We start from the raw sequence: 21,669 nt of genomic DNA, 5'->3' as shown, positions 1-21,669 counted from the left end.
GCACGAGCCTGACCGTCTCCGCCCCAGCAAGGCGGGCGGCGGGCGGCCGACTGCGGGGTGAGCACGTGATCCCGCCCGTTGCCCCGGGAGACGGGAGGCGCTTTGTTCTCAAATCCCCGACTCTCCCACCGAGCGCCCCCGGCGTGGCGGGCGGGGGTGCGCAAGGGGTTCGACCAGTTGCTTCCGCGTCTCCGTCCTGCCCCTCCCGGCTGCCCGCCCCCCCGCCGCAGTGGTACAGCCCGGGCCCGGAGGCTGCGCGGCCGCAGCCCTGACCCCAGACCAGACGGCGGGTTGCCTGGGAGGAGGTGAGCGACGGGAGCCGGATCGCCGAGAGCTCCCCCTGCTGCCGGAGCCTGAGAGGGCCTGCGGCGGGCGACCCGGACGAGGAGGGCCGCCCGTATCTCGGCCTGCTGCCTCCTCGTTGCGCGTCCAGAGCCCGACTTCTGGCTCCCCGCACCGCTCTTTTAGGCTCATTTGTCCCGTCTGTCCCCCGGGAGGCCCCGTAGGTGCCCACCCTACTCTTTTGGTCTGTCCGGGTCGGGCGCGACGGGCCAGGCTTCAGCTCCCCGGTCGGCAATTGGAGAGTCCCCTTCCCCGACGCCAACGGAGCGTCATTTCTCCCAGTCTAGATTCCATCCGCAACATGCCGGACGTCGAGGAGAAAGTGCCTCTGAAGGACCCAGGCGATGCAGAGTGCGGGTCCTGCAAGCTCGAAGCCTCAGCACCGACCGGGGAAAACGAGAGCGGCCCTGAGGACCACCCTCCCTGTAGGTCCCGCCCTGCCGGCCTTTCGCCGCTCGGCCGGCGCCCAGTGTGGGGCCGGCGGGGAGGAAGGGCCCACGATCCTCCTGTCGTCCTCCCGTCCCTCTTGCTTTGGGCCCCCTTCGCCTGGCCTCCCACCACCCAGTCTCTGCCCACTGGCCCTAGGCCCCCCTATGACCCAAAGGTCTTCAAAGAGTTGTTGTTCCAGGAAAAAGAAGTGAGCCAGGTGTGATTACTTGAATCTGACAAGATTTGACGCCGTGTTCGTTCACAGCCGTTGTCGTTGTAGTTTGAATTTGTAAGTGGAAAATGGCGGACCCTTGGAGTAGCTTTAAAGGACCCAAGTGATCCCGGATGGGAATTGTGTTCTTTTGGTGCTTCGTTGACTCAAGAGGTTACTACTGCTTTGGGCTCCTTGAGCTCTGTACTATAGATGTACTTTTATGTTCCTATTGGGTCACAAGGGCTCTCCCACACTTTGGTAGGTCCAGCCTCACTAGGATGCATCCTGTATTTCTCTTACGATAATCTCTAGAGAATTTAAATAGGCATCAATCCGAAGACCTGTCCACCTGCAAGAGTTTAACCTGAGTTAAATTCTTGAAGACTGAAATGGGAAAAATTAGTTGAACGCCCTGCTACTGTTGAATTACACTTGTTTCTCCTATAGCCACATGGGGGCGCTGCTGGCTAACAGAATGGGCCCAAAGTGGCAAATTGGGTGCGGCGGAATTTATTTAGCTATGAATCTGATATGGGGGTGGAAGCCAGTATTTTGTAAATACAGTGTAAACACGTTTTTCAGGTGGCTGGATTTTAAAAATCTGCATTAGTTGATTTTACCTCTCATTTCTCTCTCGGCCCGCCCCTTTCCTGAGTTTTACAGCTGTTGGAGTTGCACAGCGCCACCAAACTCGTGAGCAACAGAACAATCTTGTCAAAGTATGTTATGAACTTTGACTTGTAGTTGGAAAGTGTTTCTCTGTGTGATCTTTCAGTCCTTCAGTAAGGTGCTGTAGCTCACTCTGCCTTTGAAGATGTTCTCTTCTCATTTCGCATTAGTGAATTAGGGGATGGTCCATTTACATATTTGACTGTGTTTTGCCATTTTTGGCTGACCCTAAGGACTTCAGAAGGGCTGCAGAAATAAAGGGAACTTCCAACCCTGCATGTAAGGTTCACTTCATCTTTATGTTTACCTAAGCAAGGGCTCAGTGGCTTTTTGGTAAATTTGCGATCACCTTTTTACCCATAAATTTTTTATTTAATTTTGAATTTTGAGATATTTCAACTTTGTTGAAAAGTAAACAAAGCGCAATGTCCACATTGTCAACATTCTGCCACATTGCTCTCTCTCATATATATTTATGTATTTTTTCTTTTTTGCTGAATATATATATATATACACACACACATTCTGCCACATTGCTCTCTCTATATACATTCTGCCACATTGCTCTGTCTCATATATATATGTGTGTATTTTTTTCTTTCTTGCTGAGAATTGGAATAATGACTACCTCTAAAAACTTCATCATGTATTTCCTAAGAATAAAGGCATCCTATGTAACCCTTTTTCTACAATAACTATCTTTCCTTTTTTCCTTTTTTTTTTTTTTCAATAGACTCCTGGCCCTGAGATCAAGAGTCGTGTGCTCTACCCACTGAGCCAACCAGGCGCCCCTCCTTTTTACATTTTGAATCTTCTTCCTTATGGAAAACCGGATCATTTACAAAAGTATAGTGACTAGTATCATGAACCATATTTACTCATCACCCAGCTTCAACAAAGATCAACTAACTCACGGCCAATCTTAGTTCATTTATATCTGCTCCACATCTTGGAATCTGAGACTTTGCTGGAAACAAATTATGAAGTGATGTTGAAAGAGAATGGGAAAATACGACTTAGCTGTGTGCAGCTTCGTTTCACATACAAGTGATCATTATAACTCTCATGCCTGTTATGTGAGAATGTTGTCAGCTGGGTCTGTGCTAAGACTTTAGAGCAGTGGCTCCCAACAGCTAGTGCTGGTTCGTGACAAAATTCCTAGCAATATTTAGTGAAAGAAAATAAAGATGTTGTAATGAGTTTTTTCCTAAAGCTAAATTGATTCAGTGTAAAGGACTACTCTTTATTCTGACAATATTCCCGTTCTGGTTTTTTGTTCTTATGTTTTTTTGGGTTTTTTTGTTTGTTTGTTGTTTTTGTTTTTGTTTTTTTGTTTTTTTGTTTTTTTGTTTTTTTTAGAGGTTATTCTGTTATGAAATGATGGCTTGGTGGTGGTAGAGTGGATTTTTTATTTGCTTAGTTGCTGGTCTCACTGTCCATACTTGGCAAAACAAAAGTTGTCCGTTGCTCAAAAGTCTTTTTTGGGGGGCGCCTGGGTGGCGCAGTCGGTTAAGCGTCCGACTTCAGCCAGGTCACGATCTCGCGGTCCGTGAGTTCGAGCCCCGCGTCAGGCTCTGGGCTGATGGCTCAGAGCCTGGAGCCTGTTTCCGATTCTGTGTCTCCCTCTCTCTCTGCCCCTCCCCCGTTCATGTTCTGTCTCTCTCTGTCCCAAAAATAAATAAACGTTGAAAAAAAAAAAAAAATTAAAAAAAAAAAAAAAAAGTCTTTTTTGGAAATGTGATTAGTCTGTGCAATCCTAACATCTGGGAGCTACTGCTTTATGAGACCAAATGACATTGGTGCAACTCAGTACCATCTATATGGAGATGTTAACTCTCATCAGAGGCTGGAAGAGGAGAGTAGACTCAGTCCCCTTAGATAAATGTTTATTTTTGCAAATCACAAATCATTGTTTCTTTGCTGCTTTCATAATCATTTGGCTTGTTTGTTATTTGTAAAATAGCTTCTTTGTCCTCCCGTACCCCACGCTGGACTATTCCGCGAGGCACTGAGGCCTAGGACAGTTGGCTACAACATGCCCGACTACAGGCACAGGGCCTGGAGTTCAGGAAACAGAAATGACTAGAATGGTTGAATGAAGTTTGTGTAAGATCAAGTTGATGAATCTAAATTTGGGGCCTACCCAGAGTGAATCTCTGAATAAAATAGAAATTTAGGCTTGTGTCCACCATAAGTTTTTTTTTTTTTTTTTAATTGAGGTAGAGTTGATGCATGAAACGTGGGTTTCAGATGTACACCATAAATTCTTTGTATCACAGGTCCAATAGACACAGTTGACAACGTTTCTAAGCTGAACAACAATACTGGAATGAATTGTGATTTCCACATGGAAGAAAAGGTTTTGCCTCCAAGCAGGTACCGATTTTCTGATTTTCCCATTTTATTCATCCTGCCATAGGTTTTAGCACTAATGGCTTCTGACCAGACTTGAAGCATTTTTGTTTAATAATACAGTCAGTGCTTTCTCAATGAAACTGGAGAAAATACAGTGTCTGAATATAAACCTTAAGAGGTCTCAACAATTTAAACAGAAGAGTAATTATTAGTATTAGAGAGTCAAGAAGCAAATGTTATTTAGTGAATCAACCAAAGTAATTACTATTGGAATGTTGATTTTGGGACCCCCCACTAATAAAATATCAATAGAGTGGATTTCAGATCTTCTTTGATGGGTGTGGAGGAAGCAGCCTGTGCTGCTGGCTGTGCTGTAGGCTGGCTATTGTGGCCATCAAATGATCCCAAAGCTTGGTAGCTAAAACCGTGTTCGTGATCTCACAGTTTGCGTGGGTCAGAAATATGGGCGTGGTTTAACCGTGGGCCTCAGGCTCAAGGTCTCTCTCTCATGACGTTGCGGTCAATGTGTCGACTGCTGGCCAGAGCCCCCCTCAGTTTCTTGCCACGTGGCAGCTGGCTTCCCTCTGAGTGAGAGAATAAGGGTGTGAGAGATGGTGCCCACGACAGAACCCACAGTCTTTTGTTGCCTCATCTCAGAAGTGCCTCCTGTTGCCTCTGCTGCGTTCTGTTTGCTAGAAGGTGGGTGCTGAGCCCAGCCCACCCTCCGGACATGAGATGACACCAGTGTGAATGCCAGGAATCCTACATCTTTGGGGTCATCCTCCCGGCTGCCTACCTTATAGCTCCTTTCAATTACTCTCTTAAGTGACCGCAGATTAAACAGGCACAGATAAAATACTAGTTTTCTCATAGTGGCGTTTTCAATTGTCTTTTTGGCCGGCTCACAAGTCAGTTTATTTTAGGAATCGGGATCAGAACTCTGTTGATAAATAATGCTCCCCCACCTCCATCAAGCTTCACTTTGATTGTTAGTTATATTGGCAGTGTAATAAATAAGAACCATCTGGTAAGTGTGAATTAAGTGGCTCTGCTGGTTTATTGGCAGTTGAATGGGTAAAGTCGGTGTCGGATTTTAAAACAGTTCTAATTTCCCACCAATGGATACGTGAGGGCAGCTGTGATTAGTCAGCTTCCTTCACTGGTTTTGTTATGTGGCAGCTTCAGGGAATCTGTGACTAAAGGGCCATTCTCTGTCACAGGCTGTTCCCCTCCCTCCTCTCTGTGCTCTGGTTTGCCCTTGCCTGGTACCAGTGGGGGTCCATGCCAAGCACAGCCTCTATGGGAACAGGTTTTCACCAAAATCCACATTTCCTAGCATCTCTCTCACTGCTTAGATGTGTTTGTTGCTTGAAGGGGAGGAGAAAAGAATGAAACTGGGAGTGAAGGTCTGCCAAAGGGGCAGTAGTGAGACAGTTGGGGGGAGGGTGGATAGAAGTGATGCCAGAGGGAGAAATGAAACAGGGGAAATACTATGATTCAGAGCTGGGTTTTCACGTAAGGTAACACCAAATTCATATCAGGAAAAAGGTTGAAATAACAGTTAGAGGTCACTCATTATTGGCAATTGGCTTCCCTTGTGCACAGGATGGTGTTCGTGACAATTGCACATTCCGAAGGGAAATCCCGTGTTTGGGCATTCATTCAATAGGTGTTATATTGAGTCCTTATGTGGTAGGCAAAAATGGGGAGTGCTGGAGATAGAGATAGCATTATCGATAAATAAGGTACTGTCATTGCTGTTAGGAAGCTTTTGTAGGAGCGACAGTTGAATAACAGTAAAGACTGGTAAATTCACTCATAGTTGTGTATATAGAGTTTCATGAGAGTCCTCAGTTGCTTAAGGAGGGTCAGAGAAGATTGGCCCACAGAGGAAGACTTGAGTTGCTTATGAAGATTTGAGCTGAGTCTTAGAGGTGGAATAGATACTTTCCAGATGGTTTAGGTGTGAAAGAATGCTCCTGGCCGAGGAAACTATGTCAGAGGCAAGAATATAGTATGTTCTTTACAAGTACCTTGGTGTGGTTGAGCACAACATGCTATGAGATAAGAGGAGATAAAGTGGAAAAGGAGACAGGAGACAGAGCAATATCCAGATGGGTCCAGGTAGTGGTTTATGTTGCTGATGAGGGGAAGCCCCTAGAGGACTTTAAATGAGCATGGCATCGTGATCAGGACTGAATTTTAGGAGTATTTTATTTATTTTATTTTATTTTATTTTATTTTATTTTATTTTATTTTATTTTATTCTATTTTATTCTATTTTATTCTATTTTATTCTATTTTATTCTATTTTATTCTATTTTATTCTATTTTCTATTTTATTCTATTTTATTCTATTTTATTCTATTTTATTCTATCTTATTCTATCTTATTCTATCTTATTCTATTCTATTCTATTTTATTTTATTTTATTTTATTATTTTTGAGAGAGAGTGCATACATGCATATTGGGAAGGGGCAGAGTGAGAGAGAGAGGATCTTAAGCAAGCTCCTTGCCCAGAGCAGAGCCCAGCGTGGGCTCCATCTGACGACTGTGAGGTCATGACCTGAACTGAAATCAAGAGTCTGACGCTTAACTGACTGGGCCACCCAGGCGCCCCAAGAAGTCCTTGATTTTAGAATGAATTGGTGGAGAACAGAATGACAAGGGACAAGACTGAAGGCAGGGGGACCAGTGAATAGGCTACTGCAGTCGTCTGGGTGAGAGGTGCTGGGAGGAAGGGATGGATTTCAGACACATTTAAGATGCACAGTTTAGGGAACTTGGAGATGGATTGGTTAAGTAGGATGAGGAGAAAAGAGTTGAGAACAATTCTAATGCACCTTAGACCATTGGACAGATTATAGTTGGTTACCTCTGATGATTGGGAATGGTGTGTTGGGAGAGGAACTTTAACTTTTTGTTCTTTTTCATCTTTGTATTGCTGAATTTTTGTTTTACAAGAAGCATGCATGACTACTGTATTTTTCTGGGGGGGGGGATGTTTAATTCAAGAAAACCAATAGTTACTTGGCAATGACTAGGTACAGCCTCAGACTTTGCAAATGGTTCCTTTTCTTATGAGTCTAACTCTGTAGATTTAGAGACATCATTTAAATAAACTTTCAGAGGAAAATTAATTCCTGTCATTCTTTTTTTAAATTAATAAACATTAAAAATTTTTAATGTCTATTTATTTTTGATAGAGAGGGGGAGAGTATGAGTGGGGAAGGGGCAGAGAGGGAGACACAGAATCCGAAGCAGGCTCCAGGCTCTGAGCTGTCAGCGCAGAGCCCGATGTGGGGCTTGAACTCAAGAACCATATCATGACCTGAGCTGAAGTTGGATGCTTAACCAACTGAGCCACCCAGGTGCCCCAACACATTTTGTTAAAGTAGTTTTGTTTTGCAGAAAAATGATTGGAAGGTACAAAGTTCCCACACAGCCCCTCTTCTGCCCCATTGTTTATATCTTGTAATAGGTCACTTGTGACAATTGGTGATCTAGTATTAATACGTTGTTATTAACTCAAGTCCATAGTTTACATTAGGGTTCATTTTTTGTATTATATATTCTATGGGTTTTGAAAAGTGTGTAATGTCATGAATTCACCATTTTTGTATCATACAGAGTGATTTCACTGACCTAAAAATCCCCTGTGCTCTACTTGTTCGCCCTTTAGTCCCTGCTCCACGAATCCTTGGCAACCACTGCTCCTCTTACTGTCTCTGTTGGTTTCCAGAATGTCCTATAATTGGAATCATACAATATGTAGCCTTTTCAGATTGGCTTCTTTCATTATGTAATATGCATTTAAGATTCTTCCATGTCAGGGCACCTGGGTGGCTCAGTCAGTTGAGCGTCTGGCTTTGGCTCAGGTCGTGATCTCAACAGTTTGTGGGTTTGAGCCCTGCGTTGGGCTCTGTGCGGACAGCTCAGAGCCTGAAGCCTGCTTCGGATTCTGTGTTTCCCTCGCTCTCTGCCCCTCCCCCGCTCACGCTCTGTCTCTTTCCCTCAAAAATGAATAAATGTTAAAAAAAAAATGTAAGATTCTCCCGTGTCTTTTTGGGGCTTGGTAGCTTATTTCTCTGTAATGCTGAATAAAATCCCGTTGTCCAGTTGTACCACAGTCTGTCTGTCCACTCAGCTACAGAAGGACGTCTTGGTTGCTTCCAGGTTTTGGCAATTATGAATCAAGCTGCTATAAACCTCCCTGTGCAAGTGTTTGTGTGGACGTAAGTTTTCAACTCATTTGCTTAAATATGGAAGAGCACAGTTACTGACAGGAGTATGTTTAATTTTGTAGGAAACTGCCAAACCATCTTTTAGAGTGGCTGTACCATTTTGCACCAGGAATGCATGAGAGTTCTTAGAGTTGCTTAACATCCTCACCGGCATTTGGTGGTGTCAGCATTTGGGATTTGGGGCATTCTCATCGATGTGTATTGTTACGTCATTGTTGTTTAATTTGCAGTTACCTGATAAAATGATGTTGAGTATGCTCATTTTTCATATGCTCATTTGCCATCTGCATGACAACTTTGGTGAACAGACTTGAGTGTCTGTTCAGATCTTTCCCTGTCTTAAAACTGGGTTGTTCTCTTCTTGTTGGGTTTTAAGAGTTCTTTGTCTATTTTGGATACTAGTTCTTTGTCAGATATGTGTTTTGCAAAGATTGTGCTTTGTGTTTTCATTCCCTTAACAGCGTATCTCACAGAGCACAAGTTTTCCAACTTGCCAATTTTTTTCTTTCATGGATCTTGCTTTTGGTGTTTTATCTAAGAGGTTGTTGCCAGGGGTGCCTGGGTGGCTCAGTTGGTTAAGCATTTTACTCTGACTCAGGTCATGATCTTGGAGTTCACAAGTTCGAGCCCCACGTTGGGCTCTGTGCTGACAGCTTGGAGTCTAGAGCCTGCTTCAGATTCTGTGTTTCCCTCTTTCTCTGCCCTTCCCCTACTTATGCTCTGTCTCTCTCGCTCTCTCAAAAAAATAAACATTAAAAAAATAAAAACAAAAATAAAAAATACAAAAGGTCCTTGCCAAACCCACAGTCTACCTAGATTTTCTCCTGTGTTATCTTCTGTGTTATCTACATTTTACATGTAGGCCTGTGATCCATTTGTGGAAGGTACCAGGTCTGTGTCTAGACACATTGTTTTTGCATGTGGCTGTCCAGTTGTCCCAGTGCCACATTCTGAAAAGACTGTTCTTTCTAAATGGAGTTGCCTTTGCTTCTGTTTTTTTGTTGTTGTTTTTTAAGGGAAAGAAATGATGGATCTTTCTGGCCCTCATGACTGGCTACCTGGTAGTACCAGTGAGATTGGGAATACAGGAGGAACAGGTTTGGAGGGAAGATAGCAAATTCATGGGGCACCTGGGTGGCTCAGTCGGTTAAACGTCCGCCTTTGGCTCAGGTCACAATCTCGCAGTCCATGAGTTCGAGCCCTGCATCGGGCTCTGTGCTGACAGCTTAGAACGTGGAGCCTGCCTCAGATTCTGTGTCTCCCTCATCTCTCTGCCCCTCCCCTGTTCATGCTCTGTCTCTCTCTGTCTCAAAAATAAATAAATGTTAAAAAAAATTAAAAAAAAAAGATAGCAAATTCAGTTTTGGATCTGTTGATTTGGAAATACGTATATTTGAGTATTATCAAAGAAGGAAAATCCTGTTTTTCATTTTAGGACTGTAAGAAAATAAAAGATCATTTAGTTCATTGTTGTATGCATACATAAATGGAAACTAAGTCACATATTATCTAGGTTAGATGCAACATCAGTGCTAAAGCTGGCCTGACATGTCTTCAGGATTCTTCGTGTTGCAGGGCGGGGAGGGCTGCTTGGAATCATGAAGAGCCCTTCTGAGAGCTTTTACTGATGCCCTTGATGACATCCAAGTCTGGCCCCAGCTTGTCAACTTTGCTACAGTCTAAACACAGTTCCTGGCCTTTCCCTGCCAGTATAATCATCTTTTGTCCTATCAAATGCAGTTTGTTTGGGGCTTAGGAGATAATGACCTTATAGCAGTTTTTGGGTAGAGAAAGTAATTTGCTCATTTAACCCTCTTACAGTTTGGAAGGCAAGGTCAAGGAGACAATGCATAATGCCTTTTGGGACCATCTTAAAGAACAATTGTCAGCTACTCCCCCAGACTTCAGTTGTGCTCTTGAACTTCTGAAAGAAATTAAAGAGGTGAGTGACAGACTTTCCATTTGTAAATGTGAATGTCCTAGACATCTCCAAGGTCATTGGAATGTCAGTAGCTAGCAGATCCTAACTGAACATGACCCATGAATCAGTCTAATCAGTAGATGGAAATCACACAGTTTCAACAAGGGAGTTTTTTATTTACTTATTTAGTTTTTTGAGAGAGAGAGAGGGCACAAGTGAGCAAGAGGGAGAGAGAGCAGCGGGGCTCAACCGAAGTGGGACTTCTGTTCACCTGAAGCAGGGCTTGAACTCACAAACTGTAAGATCATGACCTGAGCTGAAGTCAGATGCTTAACTGACTGAGCCAACCAGGCACCCTCAATGAGGAAGTTTTAAAATAAAAATTATTGTGGGGCACCTGGGTGGCTCAGTTGCTTAAGCATCCAACTCTTGATCTCAACTCAGGTCTTGATCTCAGGGTTGTGAATTCAAGCCCCGTGTTGGGCTCCACACTGGCATGAAGCCTACTTTTAAAAAAATTATTATAACATGGAATTGGAGAAACAAGATCTTTGAACTAGTGAGAAGCAAAGAAAACTAAAGTATACTAAGATATCAGATCTAAGGAGAATATATTATGCTCCTATGGCTGTGCCAGGGGAGGCTACCAGCCTGTGGGCTGCTGACCACTGGGCACTGCAGGACCTGGGTGCTGCAGCAGGAGCCTGGCCCTGGACAGGTAGACACTTGCTCTGCAGGAACTGAGCCCTGGAGAAGCCACTCAGGCTGTGGGAGCCAGCTACTGGCAAAGCCACACACACACACACACACACACACACACACACACACACACACACACACACTGCATAATGCCAAGTGAGGATTCCAGAACCAGGAAGGGAAGCTCTCGCCTTTTGCAGTGTCTTTCTAGTATGTGGTGGGCACATCCTAAGGTGTCCCCCAGTGATCCACGCCTCTGTATAATCCCCTCTCCTTGAGTGGATGAGATCTGTAGCTTGCCTGTAACCAGTAGAACATGCAAGGATGATGGGATGTCTGTCCTAGAAATGCATTTCACTATGAAAGACCCCATCTTAGCAGACTGGAGAAAGTCTCTTGCAGCCTTGAAGAAGCAAACAGGTGTGTTGTGAACTGTCCATGGAGAGGGTCTCATGGCAAGGAAATGCAGGTGGCCTCTAGGATCTAAGGACAACATCCATCTAACAGCCAGTAAGAAGCTGGGGCCCTCAAGTCTACAGGTGGAAGGAGACGTATTCTTCCAGCAATTGGAATGAGCCTGGTGACAGCTTCCTCTCCAGTGCAGCTTCCAAATGGTCATGTAGGCCAGACAACACCTTGACCGCAGCCTCGTGAGACTCTGGACGAAGGACCCAGCTAAACTGTGCCTGGGCTCCTGATCCACAGAAATTGTGAGATAAGAAATGTGTGTGCTGTTTTAAGCTTCTAAATTTATGCTAATTGGTTAAGCAGCGCAGAAAACTAATAGTGCCCTCTACAGATGAGGCTTAACATTGTGCCACCTGGTAAAGGAAGAATATTTAAGGGACTTACTCATTTTCTCAGAGCAGAGAAAAAAATGATGGACTTGGAACTGAGAGACAATAAATTGACAAATGTTACATTCCATTCCTGTGGCCGCTCAGCTTCCACATGCACCCTTCCACACACATTGCAATTCCTGAAAAGAACTCTGTTTCTACCTATTAAGATACAGCTGTCTTACAAGTTCTCATTCTTTCCATAAAATGAGACTCACATTCCCAACAGTTACTGTAACCATTGCTATCTGTATTGCTCCTCAAATCCAGCCACAGTCCTTCTGAATATTCCGTTACCTAAAGTCCAAATTGTAAGGTTAACTTTCAGTAACCGATCTGTTAGATAATGGAAGGAGAGAGAAGAACATGGTTAGCATATACAAATAAACCCATACTTGTAACAGGCAAAGAGAAAATCTATAGTTTTTGTTTCTGTAGTTGGTCACAAGGCTATTGTTGACCTATGGCTTCCTGCTACTGTTGATTCCATATTTCTCTTGTCCACAGCCAGAGCCTCAGCGGTTGGGTTACTTTACATGCTAGAGTGACCCAAACCTTCATTGCCAAAGAGACTGAGTCCTTAAAGCAGTTTATTGTTGTTTGTATGCTGTGGTTTTCTGCTAACCTTTATTATTAGGTGTGGAAGTACCAAGAGGAACCTCAGAGAATCATCTTGCCCTCATTGTGTAGCACCAACCTGGTTTCCTCTCCACAGCCAGGTCATTTGCTCTAGCCAGTAGAAGAACTCCTTTTTTCAGCCTATTGGTTCAGTGGTCTGAGGAGCTCAGAATAACCAGGTGCAGCCACATCTTCTGATCGCTGGAACCAATGCCAACTGAGCATCAGCAGAGCCTAAAGTTAGCAGGATGGGAAACAAAAATTCTCCAAGTAGGTTATTAGGTATGATGGTAAGAGAAACCAGTCCTACCTCCACTCCCTGATTCCTAGGACCATGTTTTCTGGCTTTGGGAAACTATACCATATGGTGGTCTTTGATTCAAAGACTGTATTGCATCTTATCAGACAGAACCTCTTCCTTTCAGGGTTTTGTCCCTCAACTCATGCTGTGATCAAGTCAATAAGCCATTCCAGTTTTCAGTTAAGGCCTGTTGATTCAAGGGGGAGGTGGGTATGAACCCAGTGCTGCACTTCCTTTGCTAGAAGATGCATCCTTGATCAGACGGGGCAGGACAGTGGCTAAGACATTCTATGAGTACACAGATGTTGGTGCTGATAGAAGCATTCACACCCATATCCAGAATATGTGTCTGTTCCAGTGAGGATGAATCTGTCCTCTCCCCGGTGGAAGAGGTCCAGAGAAATCATCTGCCACCAGGTGAGGTGGTTGGTTGATCCTCACTGGGGAGTGGCGCCTTATTAGGGGCTTTGTATTTTTAAGGATTTTTGAAATTGTAAACATATGTAACAAAATTTTTACCATTTTAATTTTTTTTTCTTTTTTTTTAAAGTAGGCTCCATGTCCAACCTGGGCCTTAAATTCATGACCCTGAGATCAAGAGTTGCATGTTTTATGGACTGAGCCAGCCAGGCATCCCGCTGTCTTAATTATTTCTAAGAGTCACAATTCAGTGGCATCACGTACATTCCCAATGTTGGGCGACCATCATCCCATCCATTTCCAGAACGTTCTTATCTTCCCAAGCAGAAACTGTACCCATTAATAGCAACTCTTCATTACCTCCTTCCTGCAGAGTCTGGTATCCTCTATTTTACTTTCTGTCTCTGTGTGTTGACTACGCTAGGTACCTCATATAAAGAGAATCGTATGATATTTGTCCGTTTGTATGTGGCAGATTTCGCTGTAGCGTAATATTTTCAAGGTTCATCCATGTTGTAAGCAAGTGTCAAAGTTTCATTCCTTTTTATGGCCAAATAAAATTCCATTGTATAGATACACTACATTTTGTTCATCCATTCATCTGTTGACGGACATTTGTGTTGTTTTCACATTTTTGCTATTGCGAGTTGTACTCATTTGAACATTCATAGACAAGTTTTTGTTTGAACACCTATATTCTGCTCTCTCGGGTACATACCCAGGGGTGGCCTTGCCGAATCATCTGGTAACTCTGAGAAACCACTAAATTACTTTCAACGGTGGCTGTACCATTTTACATTCCCACCAGCAAGGCATGAGAGTTCCAGTTTTTCCACATTTTCCCCAGCTCTTCATTTCTTTTGTCATTATAGACATGTCTTGGTGGACATGAAGTAGGATCTCACTGGGGTTTTGATCTGTACTTCCCTGGTGGCTAGTGGTGTTAAGCATCTTTTCCTCTGCTTGTTGCCCGTGTTCTGTGTCATCTTTGGAGCAATGTTGATTCAAGTCCTTTGTCCGTTTTTAAACTGGGTGGGTTGTTTGTTGTTGTTATAAGAGGTCTTTACATATTCTGGATAGTAGCCCCTTGTTAGGTAAATCTTTTGCAAATACAGTCTCCCATTCTGTGGGTAGTTTTTTCACTTTCTTGATAATGTCCTTTGCACAGAAGTTTTAATTTTGGTGAAGTCCAATTTATCTGGCTTGTTCCTTTTGCCTTTGGTGTCATATCTTGCCAAATCCAGGATTATGAAGATTTATCCCTTTATTTCCTTCTAAGAATTTTAGGATTTTAGCTCTTCTGTTTATGTCTTTGATCCATTTTGAGTTGTTTTTATAAGATGTGAGGTAAGGGTCCAACTTCATTATTTTATGTGTAGCTTGCCAGTTTCCCCAGCACCATTTGTTGAAAAGACTGTCCTTTTCCTAGTGAATGGTCTTGGCATTGTTTTAAAAAATCATTTGGCCATATATCCAGGTTTTATTTCTGGACTCTGTTCTATTATTTTGCTCCATAAATCTGTCCTATCCCAGTATATGCTTGGTCTCCTATGGGCCATTTCATCTGATGATCGATTGCTGTGGTGCAGGCCTAATCATATGGTTAGGTAGGTCAGACAACACATGGTTCTTCCTGGGAAGCACAGGCCACCTGGCCACCGAGTGTCTTATGGTGAGGTGTTTACTTCTGCAAAAGCCCAGAGGCAAGCCAAAAACTGTTTCTCAAAAGGCAAATAGCGATTTGCAGAGAGGGCATAGACTCGCTCTAAAACTCTAGAGGTCTGTGCCGCGATGCTCTTACTGGTGCCTGCCAGAGGCTGTGTAACAGCATCCTTACCTGCCATGGACACTTTAAGTATCACTGAACCTGTAGGATCATGTGGCCCAAACGGTACTGCAGCTTGTATGACAGCCTGGACCTGCTGCTGTAGGGACTACTCTCACTCTGGTTCCCGCTTGAAACTGGAAACCTTATGAGTGACCTTAGATGAGTGTTGCAGGAGCAAATTCACTTGTGGTATATGTTGCCTCGAAAACCCAGAAAGGCCTGCAAGTGTTACACCTCTTTTTTCATGGTGGGTGGTTTGAGGTACCACGACTTGTCCTTCACCTTGGAGGGGTTAGCTAGACAATGTGCAGACCACCGAAGCTCTAGCAACTTTGCTGGGGTGGCAGGCTGCTGACATTTTCTGGGGATTATCTGCCATCCTGTAGTTTGCACGTCTTCCTGAGGCATCTAAAGTCCTTGCTGCTTCCTGCGCCACAGATCCAACGGGTCTGTGGCCTTTTGAGTTCACACGTCACCTGTGCTACCAGTTTGGTATCTGTTAGGGTCCAATCGGAAGAAAGGACCCAGAAAGTAATGTGAACCAAGAGAAACCACAGTACCGCAGGAACATGCTGTGGAGGCGCCCACCAGAGCCAAGAAGGCAGGCCTCTTCCTCCTTCGGGATCTCTCCGGCTCCCTCTGCGAACAAGAGTTACCATTATGCTAGCCGGCCGGCAAAGTAAAAATACTTCAAGGGCCTGGCTCTGTTTTCCCAAAGTAGGCCCTGGAGGGTACACTTGGCACTGAGAACCTCCAGCCGGTAACTGGCATAGTTTACCATTTACATGTTTTTTGGGTTTTTTTAGTGTTTACTTTTGAGAAAGAGACACTGTGTGCGGGGGAGGGGCAGAGAGAGGGGGACAGATGATCAGAAGCAGACTCCACACTGACAGCAGAGAGCCCCAGGTGGGGCTCGGACTCACGAACTGTGAGATCATGACTTGAGGCAACGTCGGACGCTCAACCAACTGAGCCACCCAGGTACCCTGACCATTTGGATAGTGTGGACAGACTTGTATTTAAGACGAGTCCGAACAGGTGGGAAACGTGGTACCACACAGTACTCCTCTCAGTTACACAGGTATGCGTTGAACCTCTCCCTCACCCCCACCATGTTCTCTATGTTACAGAGGTACAGGGATGAACAGAGTCTCTTTTCACAGGGAACTTACATTTTGGAGTTAATAGGCTATTTCCAGTGCCCCTTAACTGTTCCTTGGCCTATTTCTTCCTCGCCCTTTGAAGTAAAATAATCTAAAAAATGTCTGCTTTTTATTTTTTATTTTAATACGAAATTTATTGTCAAATTGGTTTCCATACAACACCCAGTGCTCATCCCAACAGGTGCCCTCCTCAATGCCCATCGCCCACTTTCCCCTCCCTCCCACCCCCCATCAACCCTCAGTTTCTTCTCAGTTTTCAAGAGTCTCTTATGATTTGCCCCCTTCCTTCTCTATAACTTTTTCCCCCCTTCCCCTCCCCCATGGTCTTCTGTTAAGTTTCTCAGGATCCACATAAGAGTGAAAACATATGGTATCTGTCTTTCTCTGTATGGTTTATTTCACTTAGCATAACACTCTCCAGTTCCATCCACGTTGCTACAAAAGGCCGGATTTCATTCTTTCTCATTGCCAAGTAGTATGCCATTGTATTTATAAACCACATCTTCTTTATCCATTCGTCAGTTGATGGACATTTAGGCTCTTTCCATAATTTGGCTATTGTTGAAAGTGCTGCTATAAACATTGGGGTACAAGTGCCCCTATGCATCAGCACTCCTGTATCCCTTGGGTAAATTCTTAGCAGTGCTATTGCTGGGTCATAGGGTAGATCTATTTTTAATTTTTTTGAGGAACCTCCGCCCTGTTTTCCAGAGCGGCCGCACCTGTTTGCGTTCCCACCAACGGTGCAAGAGGGTTCCTGTTTCTCCACATTCTTGCCAGCATCTATAGTCTCCTGATTTGTTCATTTTAGGAGTGTCAGCATTTTAAAATTAAGAGTACCTCATCACTGTGTGATGTGTATATTTTATATTTGTTGTTCTTTGTGTTTCTTTTTACCACACTCCTTGATTTTACTTGTCTCTTTATCTCATTCTACCTAGAAAACGATGCACTGTTGCTATATCGATCCCCTAAAGCCTTGAACTCTTATCGGCCTCTCAACAAAGATAAATAATGTTCTCTAGGAAATTTAGGGACCCCACTTCTTGGTCCCCAAAAGACAGGCTGACGTCCTTGACTGAAGGGGTTGTCCATGAGGGAAGGTTCGGGGCTTTGCCCAGAAAGTGACTCCCTTTGATTTCTTTCCTGGGCAGATCTTGCTCTCACTGCTGTTACCACGCCAGAACCGCCTAAGAAGTGATATTGAAGAAGCACTGGACACGGAGCTCCTCAAGCAGAAGGCAGAACGTGGAGCTCTGGATGTCCCGCATCTCTCTAAGTATATTCTCGACACGATGACTTTGCTGTGTGCGCCAGTTCGAGATGAAGCAGTGCAGAAACTAGAGAACATCACAGACCCTGTTTGGTTACTGAGGTGTGAAACTTGACTGCCGTCCCTTGAAACCTGCCTCAGTCCCTGGGCCAGGAAAGTGGGGTCAGACACTAGATTACAGCCCCTGTCTTGGCTGGCTCTTCCCTACTGAAGACCAGACTAATTCCTCTCTTTTCTCTTTGCTCGCCTATTAGCTATTTCCCCGCCCCAAATGGCCTTAGGTTGGTTGGGCCTCCCATATAACATCCTATCATGAAACATTATATAGAGTATGTGTTCAAACATCTTTTCCTCAGGCTTTCACAGTGGGGGGGGACAGGGATGGGAGGTTATTCCTGTATAATAGCTAAAGAAAGCAAGACCCAGACAGTTAAAAAAAAAAAAAAAAAAGAGAGAGAGGAGTGATTGGCCTAGAAATGGCTTCAGAAATAACATCACCTATAATCCCATTTCCCAGAAAGATTCATTAGCATGCTGGTATATTCCCCTTTGCTGAATCTACCTTTTATTTATTATTATTTTTTAAATTTATTTTGAGAGAGATAGAGACAGCACGAGTCGGGGGGGGGGGGGGAGAGAGAGAGAGAGAGAGAGAGAGAGAGAGAGAGAGAGAGAGAGAGAGAGAGAGAGAATCCCAAGCAGGCTCTGCACTGCCAGCACAGAGCCTGATGCAAGGGCTCGAACCCATGAAGCCATGAGATCATTACCTGAGCCGAAGTCAGATGCTTAACCAACTGAGCCACCCAGGTGTCCCTGACTCTACCTTTTAAGACAGACAACAGAATGATCATGTGGAGAGAGAGCTAGCCTGGAGGCTTCAAGGTCCAGAGACTTAACAGTTCCTCACTCCGCCATTCACTTACTCTGGGCCTTGGGTCGTGAGTCCCCTCATCACAATGTTATCTTCTGTAAACTTAGGAGGTGGGACTAAGTTAGTTTTAGAGCTTCTAACTCTGGAATACAGTGATTTAATGACACTTTCGGTAGGTTCCCCTCTCACTAGATTTCTTTTCAGAGTATATTTTATTTTCTGTGTCAGGGGGATCTTCCAGGTCCTGGGCCTGATGAAAATGGACATGGTGAACTACACTATCCAGAGCCTTCAACCCCACCTGCAGGAACATTCCATCCAGCATGAACGGGCTACGTTCCAGGAACTCCTCAATAAGCAGCCAAGTATGTAAATAACTCGAGGGCAGGAGTGGAAAGATATGATCTTGGGTCTGACTGCTGTGATGTTAGAGAGTATTTTGCCTCTTGGGAGCAGAAAATTTCTTCCTTAGGTAGCGGGAGGGAGAAGGAAGAGTTGTCTGAGACAGACACCCTCCACCCCTGCTGCCACCGAAGCTCTGATTTGTTGACCAGGAGCATATCTTGAAGAGAACCTTAGTCTTGGAGCTTTAGGGATGCGGATGCCGAACACATTTCCCCACTTCCCCACTCTCTTCCTATCACAGGCCTCCTCAGTCACACCACCAAATGGCTGACCCAAGCAGCGGCGGACCTCACCACACCACTTCCGACTTGCCCTGACACTTCTGACTCCGCCAGTGTGGCCAGCTCCTCTCCGAGCGAGGCAGCCATCAGCCCTGAGCCCCTCAGCCCTACAATGGTGCTGTCCCAGGGTTTCCTGAACCTCCTTCTCTGGGACCCTGAAGATGAAGATTTCCCTGAGGTAGGTCTGTGGAGGGCATCGCTGTGTTTTGTGTTCAGGACCCTCATCTCCTGATAGCCTGTTCTCCCTGCTCCCCCAGACCCTGCTGACGGATAGAACACAGCTGCAGGAGCTCGAGTCCCAGCTGAGCCAGCTAACCATCCTGGCCTCAGTTCTGCTGGTAGCCAGTAGTTTCTCTGGCAGCGTGTTGTTTGGCTCACCCCAGTTTGTGGATAAGCTGAAGCATATAACCAAAGACGTGATGGAGGAGTTTAAGTCCAGGTGAACTGCACAGATTTTTTTAGGGTAGATGGTAATTGTGGTACCAGAACATGGACAGGTCATGAATGATGCTGACAGTTCTACCACAGACCACAAAGATTGGGACCATCCACAAAGACTGTTGATGTCTTTCCATAATGGTCTTGAGACTTGTGACAGAGAAAAAGAAAGCTTTCTTCCGAAAAGGGTAGTGTGGAGGATAGTTTACTACGTAATGATGCATGATCTTGTTTGCTACAAAGCAGTCATTGTCTCGCTGAGTGGATGCCAGTGAGCTGGGCTTAGGTATATCCAGGAGTGTTGATTGAACATCCACTGTGTGCAGGGGTCACACCAGACGACAAAAAGGAATCAGAAGGCCAGGTCTGTCACTGTAATTGGTGATAGTAGGACATGTGACCACAGAAAATGTCCAAGAAAGGGTTAAAATTGTATATACACATACATAAATAAACTCCATTAGGGCTAAAGAATTCTGAGTGGATACCAAACTCACGTCCAGAGTTGACTTTATAGTTTATCTTGTTTCCTAAGAAGCAGAACATTGTATCAGAATAGTTGGCATCTGGAGCATAGTAGTGAAGATGCTGAGCCTACCCACTGGGCCCTGCTGCTACCAGGGACTGGGGTGAGGGCAGGAGGATATCTGGGGGTCTCCCTCCAGTGGGCCCAGCTCCTGGTGTGGGGCTTCCCTGGCTCTGGGCCTATGCCAGGGCCATCTGCTGGGTACCAGCTTACTCTCCTTCATGGTGTAGGCCTGAGGAGGCTATGCAGACTGTGAGTGAACAGGTGCCTCAGGAAATCCATCAAAGCCTCAAGAACATGGGCCTTGCTGCTCTGAGCAGTGAAAACACAGCGTCTCTGATAGGACAGCTCCAGAACATTGCCAAGAAGGAGAACTGTGTCCGTAGTGTCATCGGTGAGTATGCCTGTGGGGATGGTGAGAATGTTCTGGTGAGAGGTAGATCCCATCCCTGGAAGTCAGTTACTAAACCATTTAACAATAAAAAGCATGACCATTGGGCGAGTCACTGTTTAGGCTTTAGTTTTTTCAAAATGCTGGGTTGAGAATATATTCCTTTTAGTTTAAAGACTGATTCTTGTTCTAAGGAAGATTTGCATCCAGGAATTCATGACTTCTGAGTATGGCATGCTGCCCAACCAACCTGGTTAGGTCATCCCTGGCCTTCTGGGTCGTTTCCTGACTGTAGTCCAAGACATGTGACATCTACCCCCCACGTCCCAGCAATAACAAATTGATGCTGAATTAGCCAGAGGACATTTTCCCATAGCAAGGACTTCTCCCTGTTGGAATGGAGGGCATGAACTTGACCTTGCTCTTAACCTCAGCCATCCGAAGGATTGGTCTAAGATCCTCGTGATAAATACTCACTAGGATCTACTGATAGGTGCTTAGGTAATCTTTTGAATAGTCTAAAATTTACTAGCCCACTAGTTTGTGATCTTTGCTATGTCCTTGGGAGCCAGATAGCAGCCCCCTTCCCAAACAAAACAAATTTCCTTATCTCTGGGTGAGTGGGTCGGCTAGTAAATATCTCAGTTAACTCGGAGCTTGAGTGAGTAGAGTTGCAGGGGTAATGTTGTCCCCTGAAAGTTGTTTGCCTTTTCCCTACTCACTGTCGTCTCCTGCTCACAGATCAGCGGATCCATTTGTTTCTCAAATGCTGTTTGGTCCTTGGTGTTCAGCGATCTCTGTTAGATCTCCCTGGAGGCCTTACCGTCATTGAAGCAGAACTGGCAGAATTGGGCCAAAAGTTTGTCAGCCTAACGCACCGCAATCAGAAGGTGTTTGGCCCGTACTACACGGAGATCCTAAAAACCCTCATCCCTCCCGCTCAGGCACTGGAAACAGAAGTGGAGTCTCTCTGATAGCACCAGCTCAAAGCCCTGGCGCCTTGGACCCAGGAGAGCTCCTTATCACTCTCCTGGGGTGACATCACCACTGACCATCAGAGCAGGAAGCCCTCCTCCCCTCCTGCAGCCAGTACACCCAGGGCTGTAGTGATCAGCATGTAAACACCAGCTGGCCCAAACTCATTCATTAATAAACTTCTGAACCGCAAGCAAACCTCCGCTCTCCTGTGCTTCAGCTGTGGCTGAGCCCTGTGCTCTGGGCCCCCAACTAGCCGAGATGCCAAAAGACCCCCAGCTTTTCCTCTGCTGGCCAGGGGCTCCCTTCAGCATGCAGAGCTGAGAAGCCAAGACACTCGGGTGCTAGCATTATTTCTCTAAGGGTAAAGCATTTCTCTGAGGGCTCTGAGAATCTGTAGGATTATCCAAAATGTGACTATAACGGCTTCTCTGGAAGTCAGAAATTTTTGTCCAATTCAGCTCAG

General features: G+C 45.0%; 1 protein-coding gene across 5 annotated transcripts; it reads left to right on the top strand.

The window, feature by feature from the left end:
- The first annotated feature begins 169 nt into the window (after positions 1 to 169).
- Positions 170 to 21,401, top strand: TCP11 (t-complex 11). Of its 5 annotated transcripts, none has more exons than XM_019830479.3 (10): positions 170 to 305; positions 630 to 767; positions 3,934 to 4,030; positions 10,076 to 10,196; positions 17,198 to 17,418; positions 18,416 to 18,552; positions 18,834 to 19,051; positions 19,131 to 19,312; positions 20,068 to 20,231; positions 20,970 to 21,401. In XM_019830479.3, the coding sequence occupies exons 2-10, from the start codon at positions 644 to 646 to the stop codon at positions 21,200 to 21,202; spliced, it is 1,497 nt and encodes a 498-aa protein (XP_019686038.2). In that variant the 5' UTR covers positions 170 to 305; positions 630 to 643; the 3' UTR covers positions 21,203 to 21,401. The 5 variants fall into 5 exon arrangements, with proteins under 5 accessions (XP_019686038.2, XP_011280560.2, XP_023109649.2 ...); XM_011282258.4 differs by having other exon boundaries at positions 171 to 305; positions 625 to 767; XM_019830480.2 differs by lacking the exon at positions 170 to 305 and adding an exon at positions 360 to 502.
- Positions 21,402 to 21,669: the final 268 nt, after the last annotated feature.

Source organism: Felis catus, chromosome B2 (assembly GCF_018350175.1).
Source record: "Felis catus isolate Fca126 chromosome B2, F.catus_Fca126_mat1.0, whole genome shotgun sequence".
NCBI classification, from domain to species: Eukaryota; Metazoa; Chordata; class Mammalia; order Carnivora; family Felidae; genus Felis; species Felis catus.
Note: the sequence above shows the minus strand (reverse complement) of the source record. Positions and strands in the feature narration are given on the sequence as shown.